Source organism: Lissotriton helveticus, chromosome 5_1 (genome assembly GCF_964261635.1).
Source record: "Lissotriton helveticus chromosome 5_1, aLisHel1.1, whole genome shotgun sequence".
NCBI classification, from domain to species: Eukaryota; Metazoa; Chordata; class Amphibia; order Caudata; family Salamandridae; genus Lissotriton; species Lissotriton helveticus.
Window position 1 is genome coordinate 1253045974 of NC_136065.1, and position 22685 is coordinate 1253068658.

A 22685-nucleotide genomic window follows, 5' to 3' on the forward strand; every position below is an offset into this window, starting at 1 on the left:
AGGACTTCATTGAGTGCCACTTGCAAGTCCTTTCCCTCCGCGGTCGCATGTTGAAAAGTCTTTTTAAGTGTGGCCATGAATCTTTCAATTGTTCCATTGACCTGTGGCCAGAGGGGTGTGATCTTACGATGGTGGAAATCTAGATGTTTCGCGAATGCTGCAAAGTCTTGTCCATTAAATGGGGGTCCGTTGTCCGTTTTTACTTTTGAGGGAACTCCCCAGGCCGCAAAGACTTCATCAAGTACTTTGAGAGTACTCGCGGCGTTAGTCGATGATACAAAGTATGCAATGGGATATTGAGAATGCTCATCAATGATGGCCAGCACGTATTTGCCCGATGACAGGGGTCCATAGAAATCAATGGCAATCTCTTGCCACACTCCCGGTGGTAGAGGGTCATGTGCAGTGGTGCTGGAGGGTCACTTTTGCTTGTGAGCTGACAGAGGTGACAGTCCTTCAAGGTGGCTTCCACCATTTGGTCGAGATAAGGAAACCACACTCGCTCTCTTAATGCACGTTTGGTTGACACAATACCCCGATGCCCTTCATGGGCAAGGGCAACTACTCCTTGTCTCAGTTTAGTGGGAATTACAATTCGCTGGTCTCGCAGTATTATGCCATCAGTGGTGGCGGACAGTTCGCTGCACACATGTTGGAAAGCTTGCATCTCTTGTTTAATGATAGGATCAGTCTCTTCATCCTTCGAATCGTGTCTCCACCTGTTGTGCCGAATCCTGCGCAGGACTTTCTGCAGGACCATATCTTGAGCTGTACTTTCTCGGATGGTGTCCATTGGGATAGCGGGAGGAAGAGCTTGGTCAGTCACAAAGTGTATGTACTCTTCCGCAATTGAGGAATTAGAGACTGACGATGCAAGTGGGTGCCTGGACATGTAGTCAGCCGGGTTTTCTGACTTCCCTGGCTTGTGGATGATAGTAAAGGTGTATTCCTGTAGCCTTAGGCCCCACCTCTCGATTCTTGGGGGCATCTTGGATCGGGGGTTTCCGTAAATGGTGACAAGAGCTTGGTGGTCTGTGATTAAAGTAAAATGTTTACCATATATGAAAACATGGAAATGTTCACATGCCCACACTACGGCAAGACTTTCTTTCTCGGGTTGCGAGTATGCCCGCTCCGGGTCAGTCAGGCTACGACTCGCATATGCAATGATTCGACGTGGATCTGAATCGTTGTCATACTGTGCTCCAAGCCCGACCGGGCTGGCGTCCACAGTTATCTCCGTCTTTCGTTGTGGGTTAAAATATGACAGGTGGTCTGCAGTTGCCACCGCCTTCTTGATCTCCTTGAATGATTTCTCGCATTGGGGAGTCCATTCAAATGGTTGGCCCTGTTTGGTCAAGATGCGGAGGGGATGGCTGATTGTCGCATAGTCCCGGATGTAACGAGCACAATAACTGGCCATCCCAAGAAATGATCTGAGCTCACTGACGTCCTGGGGACTCTTGGTGTTGTTCAGAGTCCCAATTTTGTCAGGATCAGGTTTCATGCCAGCACCTGAGAAGATATGACCAAAGAACTTTAATTTGTCTTGGTGAAATTCGCATTTCTCTCTGTTTAGAGTCATGTTTGCTTCCAGTAGTGCGTGGCAAACACGATTGAGTGCAATGTCATGCTCTCGTAGATCAGAACCATATACTAGGATGTCATCACTATAATTGAGCGTATTGGGAATGTTCTGGATGACCTGTCGAATGGCTTCTTGGAATATTTCGGCTGCTGAAGAAACTCCAAAACGGAGTCTCTTGTATCTGAACAACCCCAGATGGGTTGCGAACGTGGTGATGTATCTTGACTTGGCCGCTAATTCTAGTTGGTGGTATCCTTTGTTGAGGTCCAACTTAGAAAACACCTTCGCCCCGTTGAGAGCTGAGATCATATCGCTCAAGTGTGGTCCCGGATGTCGTTCTCTTTCGATCGCAGTGTTGGGCAGGCGCATGTCCACACAAAGTCTGACTTTGTTGGCCGTGCCCTTTTTGGGGACGATCACTACTGGGGACACCCACGGTGTTGGGCCCTCGGTGCGCTCAATGATGTCAGCGGCCAGCAGGTCCTGGAGTTCTTCTTCCACGGCGGTCTGCAGATGAAACGGTACTCGTCGAGGGTGTTGAGCGACGGGTCTGACTTGTTCATTAATATGCAACCGCACTTGACAGTCTTTTAATTTGCCTAGCCCTTGAAATAGTCTTGGAAACTGACGGGTCACATCTTGGTTTCCGCTGACCTTGAAGAGGATTTCCACTAGATGAAGGCGTTCAGCTGTCGGTAGACTCAGCAGACAGTCCGCTTCTAGGCCTTTGATAACGTGGATGACTGCAGAGATGGTTGTGTCCTCATGTTTAAGGGTCGTCGAGAACTTCCCAAGGCAGGGAAGTGGCTTCTTAGCCATCCATGTGAAAACTCTGACTGGTGCAAAGGACAGAGGGGGACGCGGACTCATTCTTTCATATTCGGTGACTGGAATATAGTTCAGGGATACACCCGAGTCTAGTACAAACTGTGTGTCATGATTGCCAACTTTGATGTCCAGCCGAGGATATGTTTTGAGTTGGTCTGGATCTGCAGCTAAGTTCAGATATTCAATGGTATATGTTGAGTCTCTGGATGACGGCCTGGACTCCTTGGACTGTGATCTCCGGTCCCACCTGGACCGCGTGACTCCCGGCTGGAGTGTGACGACCCAGACGACTGCTCCGTTTGTTCTTGAACCGCTCGTGCATGGTATCTTCGAGTGTTGGACCGGGACATTCTCGAGGTACCTCTTCTTGTCTCGGGCTGAGCTATCTTTGTGGCTCCGCTTCGTCTCTCTTTGTGGTATTCCCCACACATTGCTTCAAAATGATTACTTCTACCGCACTTCTGACATCTCTGACCCATGTCAGGGCAACTGTCTGCATGGGGGTAGTCATACCCGCAACGGAAACACTTCCTCACATTCTCAGGTCTTCTCTCTTTCTTCCATGGTTCCCGCCGCTGATACCTTGACTGCTCTTGACGAGATGACGGGCGTGACCTCCATTGTCTGTCTCTCGAGCTCCTTTGATGGTCACTTTTAGCATGTACACGTCGTACTTGTTCGCGGTTTCCTTTATGCCCTGTTTCGATGTCGGCTGCATACTCTTCCGCTTGATCAAAGACTCGTGTCATTTCCTCTATATCGTCTAGGCTGTGTTCTTTCCTTAGTAATCGTCTCCTCAGTTGGTCGGAGTGACATCCATCAATTATTTGCGACTTTATTGCAGCATCTGTTGAGAAATTATCAAATGCACAGTGCTTGGCTAATCTCCTCAGGCGCATCATGAAGGCGCTCATTGGTTCTTCCTTCCCTTGACGAGCGGAGTGGAATGTATGTCGTTCATAGTCGACGTTCTTTTTGTGAAGAAATCTTTTATTTAATGCGTCTCGCACTTTGTCATAGGTGTCCGCTTCAGTGGCAGGAAGGTCCTTGATTATTTTGACTATCTCTCGCCCTGCCAAATTGCGCAGGGCAATCAACTTCTTTTTGTCCACGATCACTTCTGATCCTTCGATATAATCCTCAAATTCTTCTAACCATTCTTGCCATTTTGGACCCATGGTTCCCCCAGTGGTCACTTTGAGAGGTTCGGGTGCTCGCAGGTGCGACCCCCCTGCAACCTTAGGCTTAACATCAGCCAGTGTCGGCGGATTGTCATCAACATCGGACATCTTTGCAGTACTTGTTTGTGTCTTTGTCACACTCACTTGGTCTCACCAATGCTTGTTTCTTTGCCAATGCTTATTGCTTTCCTCAGTGCCTGACTTCAAAATGGCCGCTATGTAACAGTCAAGGGGTTTGTCTTGAAACATGCCTGACTTCAAGATGGCCACCGTCACTGCAGACACACGAGGTTTTCTCCCCTTTTGCTCACTCGATCACTCGTCCACTCTGGACTCACCGGTTGGCAGTTTTCAGCAACAGCACACTTCAGGATCTTCCTCTCCTCATCTGCTGCTGCGACCAGGTAGGGCCGGGGTGGGCTCCCACCTTGCTTTCAGTTTCCCGCTTTTCTCGGCCGACCGCGTGCCAAAACCCACGCATCAGGCGTGAGGTAGGCACTTGCACAGGCTCCGGTTTTTTGGCGCGCTTGGCCGCGCTTGACGGCAGCCTCTCGGGGCAGCGCCCCCTTCCACCAGGGCGCCTCTTCACTCACTGTAGGGCACTGGACAGGGTCGGAGTGAGCTCCCGACTCCTGTTTCTGCACGGCTGCTGGGCGACACCCCCCCGGCGGGACTCGCGCTCAGGGGTTTCTTCGACAGAGTGTTTCAGCGCTCCCAGGTCAGAATTTCGTCGGGGTTCCCCGGCGTCTTCAGGGCCGCGGTCGCTTGCTCTTGACCTTCCTCGTTCGGCCTCAGCTTCTTTCAGCAGCGGAGCTCTTCCCTCGACGCTGCAAGGGACAGGGTGTCTCTATGTTTTCTATGTGATCTTGTGGGCCACAATTAGTGAGATTCCACCCTCGTCGCCAGTTGTAGCATCCTGCTACAATAACCACAGACACTATTAGTTATCAATACTGGAGCTTTATTCTTGTACATCCAGCCTGTCTCCTGTCCCTACTCTAACTGCCCTCCTCTCACTCCGGCTCCTCCTCTTCCTGTCCTCCCCTGTCTCCACCCACAACCACTAGTCTGCTAACTTCACAACACATATCTGGATGCAATGACAGAAACAGCAAAATACAAGTCGGGCGGCACAGTACCACAGGCATCTGGCACTTGACAATCTTCAGAGCAAATGGGTATGCAACCTGGGAATACTGGTAGATGAGGACTGGGTGTTGCATGGGCATTCTGGCAAACGCTAGAAGTAGCACTGCGCGTTGACGATTAGGCGGTCCTGGTGATTCACACCCTAGCTTGTAGATTTTGAGGCTGGGAGGGATCCCAGGCTATTTGGGTGGCACGAGGCACTCGGTTATAGAGGCGAGAGCCCAGGGTGCACTGAGACTCTGTGGGATATTGAGGCTAACTAGCTGCCCAGGACTGCGCCCTAAATATAGCCTTCAGATGCCTTATAACACTTAAAGACCCCACAAGGCATCACACGCTGGTAAATACACATCCCACGATCAATGAGGGAAATACGCACCCAGCACTGACCTGGGTGTGACCCTGAGCAGCGGGACAAGGCTCTGTCAATTTAAGGCTCCGACATCGCACATTTAACTCCCGATATGAGGGAGCAGCGCGTCTCAGAGCCTCGCCTGACAACAACGCCCTCTAGGGGCTTGAGGACCTCATTGCAGTCCACAAATAGGGAATACGTCGCGTAAGGAGCGCAGAAGCGGTCCCACGACAACAACCAGAATTAGGGAAAAAAAAGTACAGACGTGCGTGGAGTTAAAGTACATCATCAGCCCAAAATACACTCGAGCAAATGCACAGGAATACTGTACAAAAAAATAAAAATAAAACACCACTTATTTGACTTCTGAGCAGTGAAGAAAGAGGGAGAGTAATCATTGACAGAGGACCATGTTGGGACCTGGCTGCAGAGACTCAAGAAGGACTTATGAACTTTATGGTTTTGTTTTCACTGGTGTTCATAGGAAAAATAGTTTTATAGTGCTTTAATGGCTTCTGTGTTTGATATGTGATTAAAGCGAAGAAGGAAAGCTTAATTCTCGCCTCCGGACCTGACATAGAATCCTCCCATTTTGAATAATCCTCAGGTGTCAGACTGGATCTGCAAACTTTTCAGCAGTGCTTCTGCATGCTAGCAGGTAGTGCCTTGAGGCTCTCACAGACGCCGTTCTGCTTCGGACATTACTTGCGGAGCCTGTATCGGTGCATCTCCTGAGCACTCAAGTCAGTTCCTTTCTTTCCGCATCACCAGAGTCGGATCTGGACCTCCCTCTCATCTCTTTTGAGACCTTACCTCAATCAGAAAATTACTTTACACTGTGCGAGGGACATGTCTTTACATCTTTACAGTGTGCAAGGGACGTCACCTCCCATAACAACAGATTTTTTTAAAGCTCTGGTAAGGACTATTGCAGACAAATGTCTGACAGATCCTTATCAAATTTGCCTATGGTGACTGGGGTCGAGCCACAACTCGTAAGTCCTGCAGTGACTGTGTCGATGAACTCGAAGGCCAAACCAGACCAGTGCGACACTCCACCGCCAGGCATCGGAGGACTATAGGACGAGACATGTCCAAGTCAAAAGTTGGTTCCTGATCTTGTTTAAGATCCAGAAGTCTCAGGTTCTGTCTTCATCTCAATCAAGGTGTTCGGGGTAAGTCAAAGAAAAAAACACAAGAAATAGACGTAGTACTGGAGCCCTCTCCGCCACTAACACTCCCCTGAGAAGGTGCAGGGGCAGTCCAATATGTCTTGCCCTGCAGTCATTCGACTTTAGAGCTGATACCACAACGTGTTCTAGCACTGCCCGAGTTTCTGGGGTCATCCATTGCTCCTAAAGAAATTGAAGAGTTCCTGTGTGGGCTTAGCTGGTGCCTGGGCAGTACTCTGCAACTTTTGGTGCACTCTCTAGCCCTCTGGTCAGAGAGGCATTGTTTCATGAGCCCCATGAGGTAATTCACTCCCCTATAAATTGAGAAATCAATCGCTTCGTAGAAGTCTTCATCCCACTGGAGGAATAGCAATGAGGTGTCTTCCTCATATGTAGCTTGTGGGGGCTGCATTGCCATTCTGCCAAAGACGAGAAGTAGCGATGTGTGCTGACGATATAAATATGTAGGCACCTGGGGATGTAGTATGTAGGCACAAGATCCGCTGCTCCTAAACAGATTGAAGAGTTCCGTGAAGCCACGCTTCCACTTTCTGGATCCTTGCTGACTCCTGTGCCCCTGCGTGCTTCACAGAGCTGTGCGGTTCTCCAACTCCATTACTACTGGCCCTCTATGCCAGCTAGACCCTCTGAGCCCCACTGCAGGGCCGTCTGTGGTGCCGCATTCCAAGCCGGTCATGGTACCTCAAGGTTGATACCAACTCAATTTATGCTGTAAGACGAGGCCCAATTGTCCTCTCTGATGCAAATGGGCACCAGTTCAACCTAACCGAGGCCACGCTCGGCTGCAATAGAGTAAAGTGGTCATAATCCTTCACCTCCAGCACTCCACTTTGGTGGTCGAACTAATGTTCTTACAAATGTCATTCCGCCGGGGCAAACCTCCACTGAGCCCTTCTCGCCCTTTTAACAAGGCCATTATGAGTACTTTGGTGGAGGGCATGGGCCATACCTTGTTCGGGCCCCCTTTTCAACCGCCAGATTGAACGACTCCATCGTCTGGTCCTGGGTGACCTTGTATTTTTTTTTCACACCGTCTCCTGAAAGTTTTGTGGTGCAGGCGCCTACAAGTAAGTCTAACCCCAATATGTTCCCTACTACTCTTTGCGATTGGGAGTCAAAACGGGTGGAGACGTTCAGGAAAAGATTTTCACAGACAAGTTGGTAAGTATTAATACTGTATACATAATAAGTTGTCAACTGATAATTCTTCACTATGCTGTTATAGTGATAATTTCACCATGGTGTAGCAACCAAGATTCCTAGCTACATTATTCTGAGGCGCTGCTTTCATTTCTGGACTCTTAACTCAGATTGCCGGTGATGATATTAGCATGACTCTAATGACCGAGCAATGGCACTACTATTTAAGGCTTAAGCACCTCCAAAGTAGAGTTGCACCCAAACGCTGTTCACTATGGTAGCTGGAACCAAAAAAATCTCTGGCCCCCAGAAAGCCATCTTTGAGGAATGACCTAGTGCTTCATAACTGAGTTACTGTTGCTTAATTATAGAGGTGTTGCATCATATTATAATTTGTTCACGTTTTAAATTTTATACTCTGTTTTTTGTTATGTTTTTCTGTGTGTTTTATTTGTTTTTGCTTCTCTTTCCATCTTATATACTGTGCTTTTATGCTCTTGAGTCGTTTTCACTCTTTATAAAACATTTTAAATAAAATTAAAAATAAATAAATGATGCTTGCTTCACCAACTAAGGTACTTCACCAACTAAGGTACAAATGATGTCTTGACCAACAGTTTTCATTTTTATTTCCCACTGTCCCCTGGGTTAACTGTACTGCCAGCAACTAAAACAGAGGTCCCAGGCAGTTTAGGTGCTGGGGTTGTTTTTTTATTATATGGAAATGTTTCTGGTCCCAGCACTGTCACCTAGAATACCAGGTTTCTAATTGTTTGCTGAAAGCTGTATGGAATTACTGCTTCCTTTCCCACATTAAAAAGATGACTAGCATTTAATTTAACTTAATGTCGTCTGCATCGGAAATATGACTGGAATTGTAGAGGATAGCTGACAGAATATCGGAACCAAAAATCATGTGTGTGCAGAGTAGTGTCAAAAATATAGAGTACCAACATTTTAGAATGTCAGGGCAAATAGGTAAGTATAGTATATACTTCTTAACTCCATAGACGTACCTTGAAGAGAGATATATATATATATATATATATATATATATATATATATATATATATATATATATATATATATATATATATATATATATATATATATATATATATTCAAGTTACATATATTTGGAGCTGTATATAGTAAAATGTTATTTACCTGTAGAAATGTAACTTCACCATATTTTTGTCCTCAAATTCTTGACACGGTATTTTGTCCCCGATACTCTTGCTGCCGATATTCTGTGCAAACACCATTGTAGCAGTGAACTACTGCCCACACTAGCAGCAGATTTGATATTGTAGATCTCAAGCTGCTCCTACCCTTACAACTAGGATTGCTACATCACCTTTCTTGTCTTTCGCAGTCTAAATATATACACTGAAACTGTAGCAGTTAAGCAGCCAGCAGCTTATGCTTCTTGTCTGGAGTGCAGTTACAACCTCAAGCAGTACTCGGTCATGCAATGGGTAAAATTATGCAGTTCACATTACTGTAAGACTTGCAGAATTTGTGCCCCAGCCAAGACTACCAATCCAAAGCAGTCCTCCAATCTATCCAGACCTAGTTTGTTGCTCTGCTACTAGAAACTAGATTGCAAAGAAGAATAGGAGAGCCACTTAGTTTTAATTACAAAATAAAATGTTTTTAATAAACTCGCAAGGCATTTTGGGTTAGGTTGTTTACCCAGCAGCAGAAGGTTGAGGGGAATACAAAATCTGCCAGTCTGTGAGTGTTGTTCTGAAAGATTCACCTATCCTTTCCAGGTAAAGCAGGATGTTTTTCTCAATGTTCTGCTATATCATTCAAACATAATTAGCAATATCCCCAGACACGCAATATGTTTATAGGTTTTGAGCATTGTTTTCTTTTGACACAGTATGGCATAGATAACTGTTTAGCAACTGTAATGTGACAACCCCAATTAAAGACAACATGCACAGGATACCTCTGAACTTATTTCAGAGGCTAGAGAGAATTATCCTGAACGTTGAGGTAGGTGTTGGCACAGGCACCCTCTGGGCAGTTTTGTGTGGTCATTGTACATAAGGACCCCTTACACCAGCAGTCCTTAACCTGGGGGCAACGGACCCTTGGGAGTCCACCACGTCTATGCAGAGTGCCTTTGTATCCTTGACCAAATTTGTGGGAGCAGCACATGCATAGCAAACTGCGCCTACTAGGGACAGTTTGTGGCCTCAATTGAAGTACTTGCATGTGCTGACAAAAAAGCAAAACACACAAGATGATGGACGGAATGTTGCACAATGGCAAAACATTCAGTGAGATCGACACGCACACAGACGAACCCCACCCTTTATTCCCCCCCATTCTCAGCCCCCACTTCCACACAATAACCAATCACACAGAACACGCCGCCTCTATCAATTCAACTCCGCCTCCTCAAAAAAGAACCACATACAACCCAACTCCCCCCCATTCTCACCCCCCACTACCCTACATGCGCCCCCATCACCACTAACATACGCCCATCCTCCACCCTGCACTCTCCGCCTACCACCAATACCCTCTTCCTTACCAACAACCTCCCCCCTATGTCATCCACCCCCAACCCTCCCATCCCCACCACCAACACATATCCCACACTAGAGCACGTTATTGCCTCCCTCCACCAGCTCAAAGAAGACATTCACATCATCAAACAACTACTCTGCACACACTCCAGTCACTCCTCACCCACCACCCTCCTCAAGCTCAAAGAAGACATTCACATCATCAAACAACTACTCTGCACACATCCCAGACACCGCTCACCTTCCTCCCCCACCAGCACCACCCCTCCCAACAGGACCTCCACCCGGTCGGCTGGCTCTCCTACTCAACGCCCCTCACACTAGACCTCAATCCCCGTTCGCGATCGTGAAAACCGTCCCCACCGCTCCTGCAACCGACTATCGGACCTCGACAGTCACCCTCATCCGCTCCTACGACCCAGCTCCCCATAACACACCCACCACCCTCCGCGCCATTCCAACGATTCATCCAAACCCCCGTAGACCCCCCACACTGAACAACAGAATTTCTATCCTTAGTAACCTGAGAAAAGTCCCCCTCTCGCTAGAACCCCCCTCCACCTTCGACGCACCCCGTCTCAAATGTACCCTCCTCAACTGCAGATCGGCCTCTAGGCACTCCTCCGCTATCGCTGATCTCATCCTAAAACTGGACCTTGACCTAATCATCATGACGGAAACCTGGCTAACTGAATCTTCTACACCTATAATGGACATACTGGTTCCCTCCAACTACCACATCACTAGACTAGACAGGGTTCGTCAAAAAGGTGGTGGTGTCTCATGCATACACAGGAGTAACCTCTCTGTCCTGAAAGTAACCTCCCCTTCCCTCCCCAACCTCCTATGAATACATCTGCCTCGATATTATCAGTGAGGGCAAACCGATATGCACTCTGCACGGCATTTACCACCCACCAGGGGATAACCGTACCTTCTCGCAACAAATCATGGATTTGATTTCAACCAATTCCGGTCGACAAATCACACAAATATACCTTGGTGACTTCAACCTCCATTGGAACGATCATAATGACGCGGTGGTAAATAGTCTTAAAAATGTCCTCAACGCCCTTGACCTCACCCAAATATGCGACAGCCCGACCCACGAGAAAGGCTCTATCCTTGACCTTATCATCTCCAAAGAAGACTCTATCCAACTTGAATCTATCCAACCCTGTGACTGGTCAGATCATCATATTGTCACTTTCTTCATCAAGGAAAAAGTCAAATTTAACCCGGTTCAATCCTTCAAGCCCAAAGTCTGGAAAAGAGACCTGAAAAAACTCAATCCAAACTCTCTACCCCCCAACAGCTGCAACCTCCTACTTCCTCCTACCGGCGTCACGGATGTCCAAGCTTTGACTGATCACTATCTCAACGCTATGACCTCAATAGTTAATGAAGCTGCACCTATGCAGCTAAAAAGAGCCTCCACAAAAATGTCCAATCCCTGGTACGACGGGAGTCTCAATGACGATAGACGGGCTATGCGAATGGCAGAGCGCACCTGGAGATCAGCTCCCTACGCACTGCACCTAAAAGCGCTGAAGAAAAAGAGAAATGCCTACTTCAGGAAAATAAAACGGTCTAAATCAGATTTTTTCAGCCGTCAGCTCGACCAAGCCAAAAATCGTCCGAGAAAGCTGTTTGAGCTAATCAGAACACAATCCAAGGAACAACCCCAACCACTCAGCACTGTGGACAAAGCACCCTCCTGTGAAGACTTCGCCTCTTTCTTTATCCAAAAAAATGATAACATAAAGAACGATCTCCTCATTGACGTAAGTCTTTACTCCAAACCCCATTGCACAGCACCCACTGAACTAAAAAACAATGCCACATGGTCATCCTTTGCCACCTATTCGGAAGAAGAAATTGGTAGACTGCTCAGCACTGTGAAACCAGCCAATCACCTCACGGACCCCCTTCCTGCTAACGCTGTCAAAGACCTTACCCCGTCGCTCCTCCCACTCTGGACTAAAATTATTAACAGTTCACTTCAACAAGGGACCATCCCCGACGCCCTTAAAGTTGGACAAGTCACACCTCTACTAAAGAAACCTACAGCCGACCCCTCTGATCTAAATAATTACCGCCCCATTACCAATATTCCGACTCTAGCCAAACTGTTGGAAAAATGCGCACAAGTACAATTGACTGAACACCTTAATCAGTTTGATCTACTTAACCCTCATCAATCAGGCTTCAGAGCAGATCACAGTACAGAAACTGCTATGACTCACATAATTGACAACGCCCTTCAAATCCTAGATCAAAATGATACCTGCCTCCTCATCCTTCTTGATCTCTCGTCTGCATTCGACACCGTCAAACATGAGAATTTACTCGAACTATTAAACACAAGAATGGGTCTATCTGGAACTGTGCTCAAATGGTTCACGTCCTTTCTACACAACAGATCGCAGAAATTCAAGAGTAACAACTTGATGTCTTCGCCAATACCTGTATCGCTAGGCGTCCCACAAGGATCCTCCCTTTCCCCAACTTTGTTTAACCTAGTTATGGAGCCTCTCACCACCCTGCTAGAAGCATCCAATGTTCACTTCCACATGTACGCCGATGACACCCAACTGTATCTCAAATTACAATCACCCAAAGACATTATGCTCTTGAACTCTACGATCAGTAGCACCCAATCCTGGCTGGCCGCTAATCATCTCAAACTCTATGCTCTTAAAACAGAGTACCTCTTGATCTCACCTCCCGCGAAGATCACTACCGCTCCAATCTGGCTTAAACACCTAACTGCACTCAATGTTCAGCCCACCATCGTGGACTCAGCAAAATCTTTAGGCATAACACTTGACACCAACCTCAACATGCAGGAACACATCAACAAAACAACTAAGGGTGCGAACTATCAGATCAATACCCTAAGGAAACTCAAACCCTTCCTTCCAGCCAAAGATTTCCAAACTGCGGTACAAGCACTAGTCATCCCTCGAATAGATTACGGCAGCATCGCCCTCTGCGGTCTCCCCCTAACTACTACGGCACCCATAAGAGCTTCTCTAAACGCAGCAGCGAGACTCATCACTGGATCAAAAAAACACTCCCACATTTCCCCTGACCTGAAATCGCTGAACTGGCTGCCTTTTGAAGCCAGAATACACTTGGAAATCGCCTGCATGACGCACAAGGCTGTCCACCTGAGCTCACCCGGATACCTCGCTCAGAAGCTGACGATTTCTGGAGGCTCCAGAAACACTAGAGGCACAAACAATCTTTTGCTAAAGCCCCAGAAATTCCGCAAGGAAAAAACCTATAAACGCTCCTTCTCAGGAATGGCACCCAGGATCTGGAACTCACTCCCCCCTGAAACCAGGCTCATCTCCTCCACCATACTTTTTAAGAAAGAAGTAAAGGCTATCCTCATGGCTAAATACACTTGAATTATCACTAGGGAAGTTTTTTTTTTATTTTTACAAACGCTGAACCATCCTGTTCTACTGATCTTTTGCATTTTTGTATGACTTGTGTTATTGACTTACCTGATTGTTTACGCTACCACCTATTTTTATTTGTATCACCATTGATGTATCTATCTTACTACGCTACTGCATTTACCCTCCCCACACCAATTGTTATTTACTCACATGCTGTACCCTTCGTATGTAAAGCGCTCTGATATCTGCAAAGATCTTGTTCGCGCTATATAAAACTTTCAAAATAAATAAATAAATTCACCCCCAGTCACAGATCTGGGTTTAATCCATCATTATTTTGCTCACCAAGCCACCCCAGTTCAGACATGGCCATATGCAAATCAGTCTTGACCCTGTGCCTCATGGGAACAGTCCAGCTCGAACTGCCAGGCCATGTCTTCCCTGGACCGGAATCAAGGATCCTAGGACCGGTTTCTGGCTATCAGCCGTCTTCAGCCAGGATAGCTTGACTCCAGTGGCTTAGTGAGCACGGAACCCACGTCTCGGCATACCCTTCCCACATAGGGTGAACAGCAAAACACACAAGATGATGGAAAGAATGTCACACAACGGCAAAACATTCACCCCCAGTCACAGATCTGGGTTTAATCCATCATTATTTTGCTCACCAAAAAAGAGCAAAAAAGAGCATTCATTAATAGCCATGACAGTGTCTGCGATAATGTCATGCTTTTAGTGGGAAGGTGGCAACTGATGTTACATATACTCCGTTCAATTGTGTTTTGGTTCTATATTACATTTTATATGGGCGCTGTATTTAGTTTGTTAATGAGTGTTGGGTTCCAAACTGGACATGGCAAATGAGAAGTTGAACAGAGTGCTAGCAAATAAACTTACATATGTTTTTGTAACAGTGGAAGGAAAACAACAAAAGGCAGATCAGAAAGCTTTTTCAGTAGTCTTTACTTTGCACTGGACTCTATCATGTAGTCCATGATGGAACTGATTGAATGAGAAGTTGGGTTGATTCTTACATCTGTTGATTTGGTGGAGAAACTACTTGAGATCATGCAGGGCAACCATGTGCCACTGTCTAAATGATACTGAGGTTCTTGATTGAGAGTGTATAGATTATGGCATTAGGAGAGAAGGGCGTAGGTGAAATCAGTATCATGGGTCCTTCAAATAAGAGTTTTTACACTGATATATATGGCAGTTAGTTCCTCTGGGTTGGAAGTGAGAGTAGAATGAAGGGGAAAAAGCACATTTGATTATGATTCTCAATATGCATATTACATATATGGTTCTAAGCAAAAAAATTGCAACCTTGCACTAAGTGTTTGGGGTATGTCCATAGGTGGAGGCTGAGTAGGCAGTTTGAGAAACACCAACATCCTGTATATTATCAATGTGCGTTTCCAGGAGTTGCATGTACCTTTGATCATAGTATAGGATTTCTGTTTAGTTCATGAACCTTCTAACCACATATGTGTTATAAATATATATTTTTTTTATTTTAGCTTTTATGACTTTGCCAGTAAAGTCAACGAGGAGAGTTTGGACCGGATTCTTAAAGATCGACGAAAAGTAAGTCATGCGGATGCAACCAACCTTTGTCTCCTTAGCAATCCTCTATTGCTGCAATTGCCCCACATTATACTTGGTGTAACCTGTAGATCTTTGTACATCTGGGAATGCATGTACATCTTTTTTTCCCACTTTGTGCCATTGATAATTCTCATCTGTAGTTGGTTTTATGCTAGGTCTTTTCAAGCAATTTCATAGTTTGGACATACTGTTGATGCAATGCTGATCCTTTGAAGAAGAAACTTAAACATAGACTTTGCCTGCAAATGAACAGTGCTGAATCCTGAATGGAGATTGCTCTGCTATACCAGCTTTCCAGAACTTTTATTCAGGATATGGGGAGATGGAAGGCTGAATTGGTGGATTGAATATTGAGTAGAGTAAGTTAACGTCAGCAGGGTCCTTTTTTGTTTTCAAGTGGCCATTTTCTTATTCTTAGAACAGTGGAGTGGCTCGACTAGGTAATTAGTACAACAGATTGTATTTGGTTTAGTATAAACGATAAAAGAACATATAAAATGCAAAATCAGTTGATAACATTAAAAATTCCTCTTAAATAATATCCACCTTTACCATTAAATGCAATATATATCAATGATTGTAGAGCAATCCTTGGATAAAGTGACCGAGTGCACAGTTAAGTTAAAAACAGACAGTGCAATTCATTAACAGAGAATAAAAGCTAAAAACATTAGTGAAACAAAACCAAGAATAACATTTAAAAACCGCTGTAGGAAGCTGGCTCTGTTTATACTATAACCAAGTAAGGTATAGTGTGCACAGTCGAGTGGTTAGGTGTAGCAAAGGATAAAGTAGATAACACCTTACTCTCAAGTTAGTAGTGTCTGGGCTGAGCAGTTAGGCTCATCAGAGGGTTGTGTTAAGCATTTGTTGTACACACTCAAGCAAGAAATGATAGCTCACACACAGACTGAATCTAGACCAATTGTTTCTGTAAGAAGTTGTTACTTTGTTGTTTTATTACCAGAACTAAGAATCACTTAGTGCAGGTAAGTTGTACAGTTTGTAAGAAGTAACAATACTTTTCAAGGATGCAGTAATGTTAAGTAAATGCAGTTGAATATTGTACAGTTTTAAGAATAGATCCTGTAAATGCCAATCAAGTACAGTGGTATACTTGCAGTGTTAACGTGAGACAGTTCAATGCAATAGATATAACTACAATGCAATCCTAGGGAGGAAAACAATGTTCAGCAGTTTGCAGGTAAGTACTCAACTTACTTCCCCGGGGGCTTGGGACAGCACAGGGCAAGGTTTAAGACCAGTTGGGTATTGCATCACCAGTGGCATTTGGGCAGCCTCGTGCAGAAGTCACTGTGCCCAATGTTATCCAATGGAGCGGAGGTGTACCTCAAAAAGGCACGGTTTGTAGTTTGGTACCTGCGGTTTTATGGCAAATGCCCCGGGGGGTTGAGGTGAGTACCGTGGGTGCCACAAAGCTGCACCAAAGCTACACCACCAGCGGCATGGGGGCACCTGAGTGGTGGGGTTGGCAAAGGTGGGCACACCTCCCTTTTACACTAGGTTTCCCAGATTCTCCCTCCCAAAGTGGGGGACAGAACTAGTGGGAGCCAGCTGCTGATAGCAGCAAAGGCTGGTGCTAGCCAACAACGGCGGCAAGCCTTTGAAGCTTCCCCTTCATGGACCCTGCCCATCCTGGGGGAGGAGGTATGACACCTTTGCCTAGGACGTGCTTTGTTTCAAGACCCAGCGAGCGGGGCTCTCTACCCAGGGGTCCAGAAACCTGTCTGGTATTCGCAGATGGCTGGTAGCCAGTCAGGAACCACACCAGGGCTGGTTGTTTAACAGGGGCATCTCCAAGATGCCCTCCTATTGCATTTTAAATTACATACCACACTGGCATCAGTGTAGGTTTAATGTTCTGATCTGTTTGGTAAAAACTTCTCAACCTTCAGTAAAGCCATAATGGAGCTTTGGAGTTTGTGCTGACAAACTCCCAGCCCATTCACTCAGAATGTCATCACTGCACTTACATTGTTTGTGAATGGAACAGCCACTGTAGGAGCCTATTGCTTGTGCAGCTATGCCCTCGGCTGTGGTATGGTGCACCCTGCCTTTAGGGCTGTTTCGCCCCTTAGAGTGGTGACTTACCCAGGCCACAGGCAGTGTTGGAGGGCATGGCACAGAAGGGTATGTGTGGGGGCATAATACATGCTGCAGCCCTTTAAGGCCCTCTCTGGTCACAGGGCCCTTGGTACCAGGAGTACCTTTTACATGGGACTTGTATGTGGCCCAGAGGTGTGCCAGTTGCGGAAACAAAGGTACAGTTTTGGGAAAGAAATCAAGCCACTGGAACCTGATTGGCAAGGACCCAGGGCACACTCAAGTCAAGTTGGCATCATGTATCTGGCAAAAAGTTAGAGGGGCAACCATGCAAAAAGGGGCACTTTCCTACAGCCGTCCTCTAATTCTCTGCTATTTCCCAACTATTCTACTGTTCTTTACCACAGAAGTGATAAATCTGTAAACAGCATCACAAATCACATCAATTTGGAGTAGCTGTAAATGCTCCAACGCCTCTTTACATTTTCTGCTATTTCGGTTCATCAGAAGAGGTTTCAAAAAAGAAATTCTCAACTTTTTTGTACAGTTCACAAAAGATAAACACATGCAGTTAGAATTGGGGTGCTGTAGAATGGCATGGACATAATAACAAAATAGAAGGAGATTCCCGTTGGGCTTTAGACTAAAGGCAGGTAAGGGGGGTTCAAGTTCAAAAGACCTTTATTCGAATTTCATAAAATTCATAAAAGTACCACATAAAAACAAATCATTTGCATAACACATCATTACGAGAATGTCAAGATTAAAAATATAATACAGTACAATACGATTCTAATGAGGCTAATTTCAAGGATTTTCCATCGTTTTACGCACTCGCGTTATCAGTCTCAGTAAAGTGCTGGTGCGAAAAATTAGTTCATCCGAGTCCAGGGAAACCAACATCAAATAAGACTTCTCCAGCGAGAGGGGTCTGTATTTCCTAAAATATGGAGTTAAAAGCCATTTGATATATCGTGAATAAAATTTACAGAAGAATAGGAAGTGCAAATCATTCTGTGTACTGACACTATCACACGGGCATGGGTTAAAGTCAGTGCTATGTCGATAACCCAAAGGGAAAGACAACAAAAATATCACTGTACCCGCTCTTAAACGGAACAAAAGTGATCTCTCCAAGTTGGTCATGGGTAGAGTAAGGTAGGGCGGGAGTGGATACCTACACAATTCATTTCCCATATATTTTACAACAGTTGGTTTTGTTGATTCTCTTCCCATCCTTTCAGATTCAAAAAGTGCATCCAGTGCGTGTTTAACCTCGATTTTGTCCTTGAGCTCAATCTTGGTGGAGTCGGAGAAAAGATCACCTTTGTCCACGGCACTTAGTGTTTTGGATACTCCTGAGAGCCATGGGATCTCCATGCCACGGTCGCAATTCAGGCAATCTTTTATTATATTTTGTATGAGAGTGGCTGAATTGTTCCTCCAAACCCTAACCCAAAATAGTACTGGTCTGGCTCTGATAAAATCACATACATAGGGGAGGTTTAGTTCATTATGACAAATAAAATCAGAAGATGAGATTGGGGCGCCCAGTATTTTTCTGCAAAAGCGGCTTTCTTCCCGCTGAATGCATGCGCTATCTCCCAACCCCCAAACCTCTGCTCCATATGAAGCTACTGGAGAGCACTGTAATCTAAATATTTTTAAAATGGCTCTTGTGGCACCTATTTTCTTCGGGCGAGGCAAGCTCAAAATAGAATTGGTGGCTTTCGAGAACTTGCTCGTGGCGTGGGCCAAATGCCCACTCCACGAGCCGTTTGCAGCGAAAACTAACCCTAAATAAGGAAACGTAGGGACGGATTCGAGTTTATCTGTCCCTTTGGGTATAGTGTTGAGCTTACGTTTCCCAGGGCCACATGACATGATAAAAGACTTTTTAAAATGTACACGCAGCTCCAGTCCCTCCATATGTTGTACAAAACTTTGAACAAGTAAGCGGAGAGCATTTGGTGTGCGGGCCATGAGCACCGCATCATCCGCGTATAATAAAACTGAAAGAGGTTTCCCCAAAATTGTCGGTACATCGCTGGTGACTTGTTTGAGAGTTCCAGACAGGCCATTGATTTAGATGATAAACAACAGGGGTGCTAAAACGCACCCCTGTCTCACCCCCCTACCGATATCAATGGGTCCAGAGACCTCTCCACCCATCCCAATCCGGACCTGTGCTTTTAAATCAGTATGTAGGTAGGCCAGGAAATTAACAAGGTTCTCATCTAGCCCATAATTCAGTAGTCTGGCCCAGAGTTTGGATCTATTCACTAGATCGAACGCAGAAGAGAGATCCATAAAAGCAAGGTAAATAGGAGATGATCGAGCAATGTTGTACTTATCAATTATCAATTTTAAATTCAAACATTGCTCTACTGTCCCCACCCCTCTCCTGAATCCCATCTGACACGGGTCTAATAATTCTGTGTTTTCGGTCCATTCAAGCACCCTGTTATAGATTACTCGTCCCAAAATTTTTAAGGTGTTATCCAGAAGGGAAATTGGACGGTAATTGACTGGGTCCGACCTGTCTCCCTTTTTGAAGATTGGGACGATGGTGCTAGTTGCCCAGGTGGTAGGGATGGGCACTGTTGGCAAACTGTTAAAAACGTTAACAAGAATTGGTGCCCATAGATCAGGACAATGCTTAATAATATCAATAGGCAAGCCGTCTGGACCTGGAGCCTTGTTTCCAAGGCTCTCTTTTATAGCTGTTTCTACTTCATAGACATCAATCTGTAGGCCACACGGCTGTCCTAGGCTATAAGTCATCGACTCCACAGGTGGGGCAGCATAGATTTTTGAAAAGTGGGCCTCCCAAACACTACTAGTTATATTGCAGCTAATTGGTGTTAGCTTTTTACCCATTTCTCTTGTTTTCCTAACTGCAGACCAGAAGGGCCCACTCCCCCCCAGATTAGCACTGGCGACCAGCGAGTCCCACTGTTCTGAGAGTAGTGCGGCCTTTCTACCAGTTATTATAAGTTTATACTGTTTCCAGGCTGTTTGGACAGCCGTTGTGCACCTAGGGTTAGAGGAGAGTGCCCTTCGTAGGTCCCTATTTGCCAGTGAGCAGGCAGAGTCGAACCATCTTGGCTCTTTCTCTACCCTTGGTAAAGGGACTGACAGGAGAGTTTTTATGGATAAACACAATTTGTCAAAGTCGGCAATTATCCTGTGGTAGTTACCGTCCATGGATAAGCAGGAGTTAATCAGATGGGGGTGTTTAATTTGTACAGTATTCAAGATTGCCCCACTGTCAACCCCCCTCCATTTTAGTCTCAAACCATCGGCTGAGGGTGTAATATCTCTTGCGCCTTTTAGGTTTGAGTAAACAGAGCCAGAGACTAAATCTAGGGTTACTATTAATGGGTTGTGATCCCCAAACGATGTCTCCATCACTCTAGATTTGACTACACAATCTATTAAATGGGGCGTCATAAAGATGTAATCTATAGTGGAAATACTGTCCCTACCTCTAAACGTAGGAGCATGGGGAGCACTAGGATTGTGGCCTATTTCCATGGCATCACCAAGGTTGAACTCAGATAATATATTTGCTAATTCAGTGCCCCTTCGTTCCGCTTGATCCGAGTAGGTCCTATCCTTAGTCCCAGAAACTTTTAATATCTTTGCATTGAAGTCGCCCCCAATCAAAATCCCTGACCCAGCATCTGCTTGTAAGCTAAATTCCAAATCGTGTAAAGTCTTTGAAAGAGCCTTACAGTTTTTATTTGGTACACAATTAAAATCATTATTATAAAAGTTAATTAAATAAAGCCTGGTCTTTAACTTGTATTCCAAAATTTGGATGTTCGGATTCCCTCTTGACAAATGTCTAATTGTGCCGCCAGCCAATATCTTAATCCCTATAAACAAACCGCCCACTGTTCGGCCAAGACTAGGTTTGGGCGCTGTTACGCTAAAACATTGATAGCCCTCAATATGAAGGTTTCCAACAGCCCAGGTCTCCTGGAACATAACCATGTCTATACCATCAATTGTCTTAGCCTATTCAGGATCTAAAAGCCTTGCTTCTAACCCAGCTACATTCCAGCTAAGGATTTTCAGACCACGATAGCCGGAATGTCTAATGGGCTTACTCCCAAGATTCCTCATTGTATTCACATCTGGATCAAGCAATGTGGGGATTTTATATTCATGCGTGGCTGTGGATGTGGCGATATGCTTTGGTGTTCCCGGGATAACATTGCCTGGTATTACTAATGAACATTCCTCATTAATGTTGCCAACTACTGTGCAACCACTATTGCCATCCATTTAACCAAGTAATCTTCCCTGGGTTGTGATTTCTTCATCTGTTAATTGACACCCATTATAATCATTACTTGTAGCTATACTTCCAATGTTGTCACCTGCCCTAGTATCCAGTCAATCCAGGTCGTCTAAATTTGAGAAGGCCTGTTCAAACCTATTATAGGTTGGGATGCTTCACTGCTTGCTGAGACATACACTGATTGGGAATAATTATAGGGTGTAGTCTTTCCCTATGGTCATACATGGGCATTATGGAAGGATGGGTATGGTGCAGCTGATGTCTTGACATTGGGGCCTGATGGCACAGTACGGGATCCTTCAAGGGGTTAAGGTCTTGGTTCTGATGAAAAAGTGGAGGCTTAATCCTAGTACTGAAATTTAAGTCCGATAGGGCACACTATAATTATTTGCCGTATTTGACTTAGGGGGAATCAAATGTCGGTAAAAGTAACCCAGTGGGAGCAGAGTGGTGTTAAATTCCCATGGTGAGGATAGTGGTGCACTAGCCAAGGTTTTTTCTGCCCATTGGGGGTTCTTAAAATTTACAATGATGCAGTCTCCCTCAAACTTTTTCCTCAGTGGCCCTACCCATCCCACTCTCTGGGTGTGAATGATCTCCCTTGCCCCTTCCATTGGGAAATTGCAATTTGCAATTAACCAGTGTAGGGTCTTATTTTTAAGGGATATGGGGGTTTCTTCCTTGTCCCTCCTAAGTTTGGAAACGTTAACTAGGACCAGCACATAGGCCCCGCATTCAGGTGGTAGGCTAATGCGTGGAGGAATCAGTCTCCTATTAATTGCCCTATTTTGGGCGGGTTGAACCCTTGGGGGATTTTGGGCAAGATTATTAATCTGACTAGTTGGAATTTCCTTGCTCTGGGCGATGTTAGGCCCCTTCCCTGGCTGTGTAGTTACCTTAGTCGTATGGGAGTTAGCAGTAGGATTAGCGATAGTGGTGGCGTTTGCTGCTAGTTGTCTAGCAGCAGTTCCTTTACATGGAGCTTGTGGAGTTTTGGGCTTTGCAACCATAATGAGGGCTGTATTATTCTTGGGTTTAGGTCCCATACGGGTTGGCGCATCATCGCTAGGGTTGTTTATAGTGGGGGTGCTTAGCTCAGCTAATTGTTTTTCAATCCGTATGAGTCTAGATACTATTGGGGACAAGTAGATGCTAAAAAGTTCACCCATTCTTTCCAACAGATGATCATTTGTCGCGACTACATCAGATTTGTCCCCTGTGCCCTGCGGCGCCCCATGGGACACTTTGCTTACTATCTCTATCGCTCCATTCATTCCATCTGCATTTGTATGTGAGTAAACGACTTTCTTAGCCTTT

The 22685-nt window shown here is 45.5% G+C and overlaps 1 protein-coding gene across 2 annotated transcripts in view; it reads left to right on the forward strand.

Annotated features, from left to right (window-relative positions):
* Window positions 1-22685, forward strand: part of ABRAXAS2 (abraxas 2, BRISC complex subunit) — a 291880-nt gene that overhangs the window by 80286 nt on the left and 188909 nt on the right. For both annotated transcript variants that reach the window (XM_078644029.1, XM_078644030.1), the window contains exon 4: window positions 14908-14974. In XM_078644029.1, coding sequence (XP_078500155.1) covers window positions 14908-14974 — 67 coding nt within the window. The remainder of the gene's footprint in view (window positions 1-14907; window positions 14975-22685) is intronic.